At 41.8% G+C, this 4,331-nt stretch overlaps 1 protein-coding gene across 1 annotated transcript; it reads right to left on the bottom strand.

Annotated features, from left to right (window-relative positions):
• Window positions 1–835: 835 nt before the first annotated feature.
• On the bottom strand, window positions 836–2,842 carry LOC137381214 (probable G-protein coupled receptor 139). Its single transcript, XM_068053592.1, has 2 exons — window positions 2,746–2,842; window positions 836–1,740 (listed from the first exon to the last, which is right to left on the bottom strand). Exons 1-2 carry the CDS (start codon window positions 2,840–2,842, stop codon window positions 836–838), a joined length of 1,002 nt encoding a protein of 333 aa, XP_067909693.1.
• Between the last annotated feature and the right edge of the window lie 1,489 nt (window positions 2,843–4,331).

The following is a 4,331-nucleotide window of genomic DNA, read 5'->3' as shown; positions in this document are numbered from 1 at the left end:
ATGTGTGTTGTGCCAGTACTGTGGGTTTGTATGATACTGGTACCCGCAGCTGTGCTGTACACGATCGTGGGAGTGTGGTGTACTGGGCAGGGACTGCGTTGTATCAGGAGCTGTGTGTGTGCAATAGATGCACAGGGAGTGCGCTACCATGGGACCTTCGAATGTACTGTATTGGGATACAGGAGTTTGATGTCTTGCTACTCGAGTATGTACTGTACAGTTATCCAGGTCTGTTCCGTATCGGTACCCGGTAGTTTGCGATACCGGCTCGTTGGTGTGTACCATATCTTCACATGGCATATGCTGTACTGTTTCCAGAAAGTGTGCTCCCCTGGGTTCCAGGAGTGTGCTGTGTGGGGTCCCGGGCATGCGCTGTACCTCGGCCCTGCAGCATGATATCCTGGGACCGGGGAATGTGTGGTTTCCGGCTCGCGGGTGCACTGTGGTGCGGGGAGGCAATGGGGTTTCAAGGACGTGGATGTGACCGGGTTACTGGTTATTCAGTGCAGAAAAAATACTTTTCTTATCTATTGATCCCAGTGATGGTGGAGAAATCAATAACCTTCGCACTCTTCCTTTTTTCCAGCTGCCTTTACATTTTTCCTGATCCTGTCCTGGCTTTCAAATCATGTTACTACAAAATAAAGCAAAGGTCAGAGAAAATTTTCAGCACTGAGGTACTGAAGATTCCTGGCAATGTGAGCTAATGGTGCATTTGGAAGGTAAAAAAACACATTAAATGTTCATTCCCCAAGTACCCCTGGATTTGACTCTGGTGCAATTGTGTAAAGCAGGCTTCGGCTGAAAATTCATCCGTCGATACTGTGAGATCTTCTCATCGGATTAATTTGACCATCATTGTGAAAGGATATTTCACTCCATTTCTCAACTCCAGTCTGAATTTTCTTTGGGTCACTGCATAAATAAACGTGTTCGTGCAACAACTCAAGAGCTGGAGCATGAAACCTATTTCCTGAACAAATGTGGGCAGAGAAACTGTAACCATGTACCAAAGAAAGTATTCCAATCGGTTCAAAATGGAGCACATCATAAACACCACCCATAACAGTACGAAATTCCCCGATATAACGAACAGTAAAATCATGGATTTTCTTCGGTTCACCATCTCTGGGTCCATGGGACTCTCCCCACTGCTCCGATTCCGGAACCGCCTGCGGGCTGTATTGGCAATGAGAATGTTTTTGACCGTCAGTGCATTCAATAGTAGAATCAAAATAAATGGAATAAAAGGTGTTAAAATATGATGCATTAATTCAGTAACAGCCCAGGCCAGTGACCGACTTTCAGCTGGTGCCACGACGCAAAACCAAGGACTGTTCGAAAGCAGATATTGAGATTGATACAGAAAGTACCAGAAAATGTTTTTCAAACAGCTTAGCACAGTCACTGTTCCGAGAACCACAGCGGCTGTTTTCTGTGTACAATATTTTGTTTTCAGCTTCTGACAACAAATGGCTACAAATCGATCAAAGGAGAAGGTTACGGTAAACCAGACAGAACAGTCTGTGGCGGCATAAAGCAGGCCGGCGTGGATATCACAAACTCTAACGTAATACAGAAAAGTAAACTGTTCCCGATAAACAATTGGAATCTGCCTCAGGATCAGATCGAGAATAACGACCAAAAGATCCGCCACTGCCATGGAAACCAGATAGTAGGTGACACATTTGGAGAGACCGCACTTTCCCCGAGACAGGATCACAATCGTCACCACGTTAACTGTACGCAAGAAAATAATGGGAAATTATTCATCAAACACCTATATAACAGCAGTCCGATGTGTCTCTCGTGAAATAACAGAACAGGATGTGGAACATGTCTATTCACGTCCGTCACCATAAACTGAAATTCGGAAAGACAGATGATGGAATCGATGAGCTAACCTGTGACAGAACATCCTGCATATAGAATTTTTAATCAGAGTAATCAGCAATGAATCAGCAGTTAAATGATGCAACGGGTTCGAATAAAACAAGGTGAAAACAGCAACTGTATTTTGATTAAATAAGAAGAGGGAAAAAATCTGGAACTGCACTTCCATCTGAACACATGAGCGTGGTTATGATGTTCAGCCAGTTGGACGTGTTTCGCCATTCAATTATCTCCCAGTTGATCTGTATACGAACTCCATCTGCACATCTCGGATCCTTGATCCGACAGAAAAACTACCAATATGAGGTTTGAAACATTCAATTCACCTCGTCTGAACCGCTTTGTAGGGGGAATTTTTCTCGATTTCCACTAAGCATTGAATGAATAGAATCGAAATAATGACCACAATAATCATTTGGTTGCTGTCAGTGAAGAGAGTTGACATCCATGGAACACATGTCTCCGTCAAATACACACGTTGAGAAAAATAAAAATAGCGTTATAAACTGATAAAAGAAAGAAAAAGAGAGATAATAAATAATATCGTAGCAAAGAAGGAAGAAGGAAACAAAGAAAGAAAGAAAGAAAGAAAGAAAGAAAGAAAGAAAGAAAGAAAGAAAGAAAGAAAGAAAGAAAGAAAGAAAGAGAAAGAAAGAAAGAGAAAGGTAGAAGGAAGAACTCACATCTAAAGATACAAAAGAGAAACTCCAGTCATGAAAAACACTTTACAGCCAATGAAGTACCTTTCCCATATATTCACTGCTCTAATTTAAAGATCGGGATGTGCGGACTATGATATTACATGCTGTTAAACTCCAGTTGCTGAAGTACCAGCTCCAGCTTGTAACTTACTCGGGACACCAACCGCAGCCAAGATCGGGAAGTAAATCTTTTCTACATCATTAAGCGCCCAAAGAATTTTGAGTTTTATCAGAAAACTAAGAGACATCCCTTCTGATAAGTGTCGTTAATTCAGTATTTGTTGTTGATACTGGAAGAAATTCTCCTATTGACACATTGAGAGGATCTCCACTCTTTATAGGAGAAAACACAAATGCATGAGGTGAGATAATTGGGTCCAATGCTGCCTGGGATTACTTACAGTCACTGAACAAACAGATGAAGTCAACACTCCAAGAATTCACTGAAGACCAGGTTAAAGCTGTATCTTCATAATCTCTTGCAAGTCCCACAATCCGAAGCAGTATTTCCACAGATGGCTTTTCTCAAAAAAAGAACGGCGAGACAATGAGTTAGCACAGTGTCATCAACCAAAAACCCAAACAAGTGTGCTCCTATTAGAGAGGAACAACTAATAAAGAACTTAAGCAAAAAGCAAAACATGACAATTTTAATATCTGAAATAATAACATTACTGCCAGTTTTCACCAGACCCTCTGTAGCTATGGTGCAACTTCCAAAAATGTCGTCTTGCTCACTAATGTTATGCAGCATTTTTCGCTTACAATTCAGATTTTCAGCTTCCACAATATTGTTTTCTGTTCAAGAGTTTTAAAATATAGTTTGTTCATTTATTGTGATTTTCTTGTTATATAAAATGAATTGCTTCAGAAAATCATGTATTCCAGTTGATGAAAGCGGTCAAAATAAGTATGTTGTCCAGAAAAGAAGGAAGGAAGGAAGGAAGGGTGGAATGAAGGAGGAAGGAAGGAAGGAAGGACGGAATTTAGTCACTTTTTAATGCGGGCAATATTGTTGCAATTGCTGGCCACAGTTAAGTGCAGAGTCTTGGAGATGGTTGATGCGTGATTTTTCTGCATTTTAATTAAAAGGTTAATATTCTTGTTGAAGTAACAGGGAGACAGATTTTAAACTAACATATCAAATGTTTGCACGTCATCATCGCTGTGCCAAATTTCAGGGCTTTATTAATATTAAACGGTGATTATCTCAACAAGAGTTACTGACCTTTAGTGAATTCCTAACTGGTGGAACAGTCTAGCTCCCGATTCCGAATCTTGTGGCTCTCTCCCTCTTCTCACAGATCGTGCCGCGTTGTACCTGCTTATTACGAGCAAACTAGCTAACTCCACTCATATTGTGCATTTTTTGATTCCTTCATGGGCTGTGAGTGTCGTTGGCGAGGCCAGCATTCGTTTTCCATCCCTACTTGCCATTGAGACGGTGGTGGTGAGCCTCCTTCTTGAACAGTTGCACTCCATCTGATGTTGGTACACCCAAAGTGCTATCGTGGAGTTCTGTTTTTTGGCCCAACGGCATTGAAGCATCAGCGATACAGTTCCAAGCTCGGATGGCATCTGGCTTGGAGGAAAACCTTCAGGTGGTGATATTCTCATCTATCTGTTGGCCTTGCCTTTCTTTGTGGTTAACGTTGAGAGTTTGGAAGGTCCTGTCGAAGGAGGCTTGACGAGTTGCTGCAGCACATCTTGTACGCCTACGCAATGCTCGTACTGTGC

The sequence above is a fragment of the Heterodontus francisci genome, chromosome 21, assembly GCF_036365525.1.
Source record: "Heterodontus francisci isolate sHetFra1 chromosome 21, sHetFra1.hap1, whole genome shotgun sequence".
Classification (NCBI taxonomy): domain Eukaryota; kingdom Metazoa; phylum Chordata; class Chondrichthyes; order Heterodontiformes; family Heterodontidae; genus Heterodontus; species Heterodontus francisci.
The sequence above is the reverse complement of the archived record's forward strand: the minus strand, read 5'-3'. Positions and strand labels throughout refer to the sequence as shown.

Excerpts from the sequence above, each read along its gene's own strand:
- LOC137381214 (XM_068053592.1), bottom strand. The coding sequence starts at position 2,842 with ATGTCTCTTAGTTTTCTGATAAAACTCAAAATTCTTTGGGCGCTTAAT. Across the intron at positions 1,741-2,745 it reads GGCTGCGGTTGGTGTCCCGA|TTAACGTGGTGACGATTGTG; the intron begins GTAAGTTACAAG and ends TCTTGCGTACAG.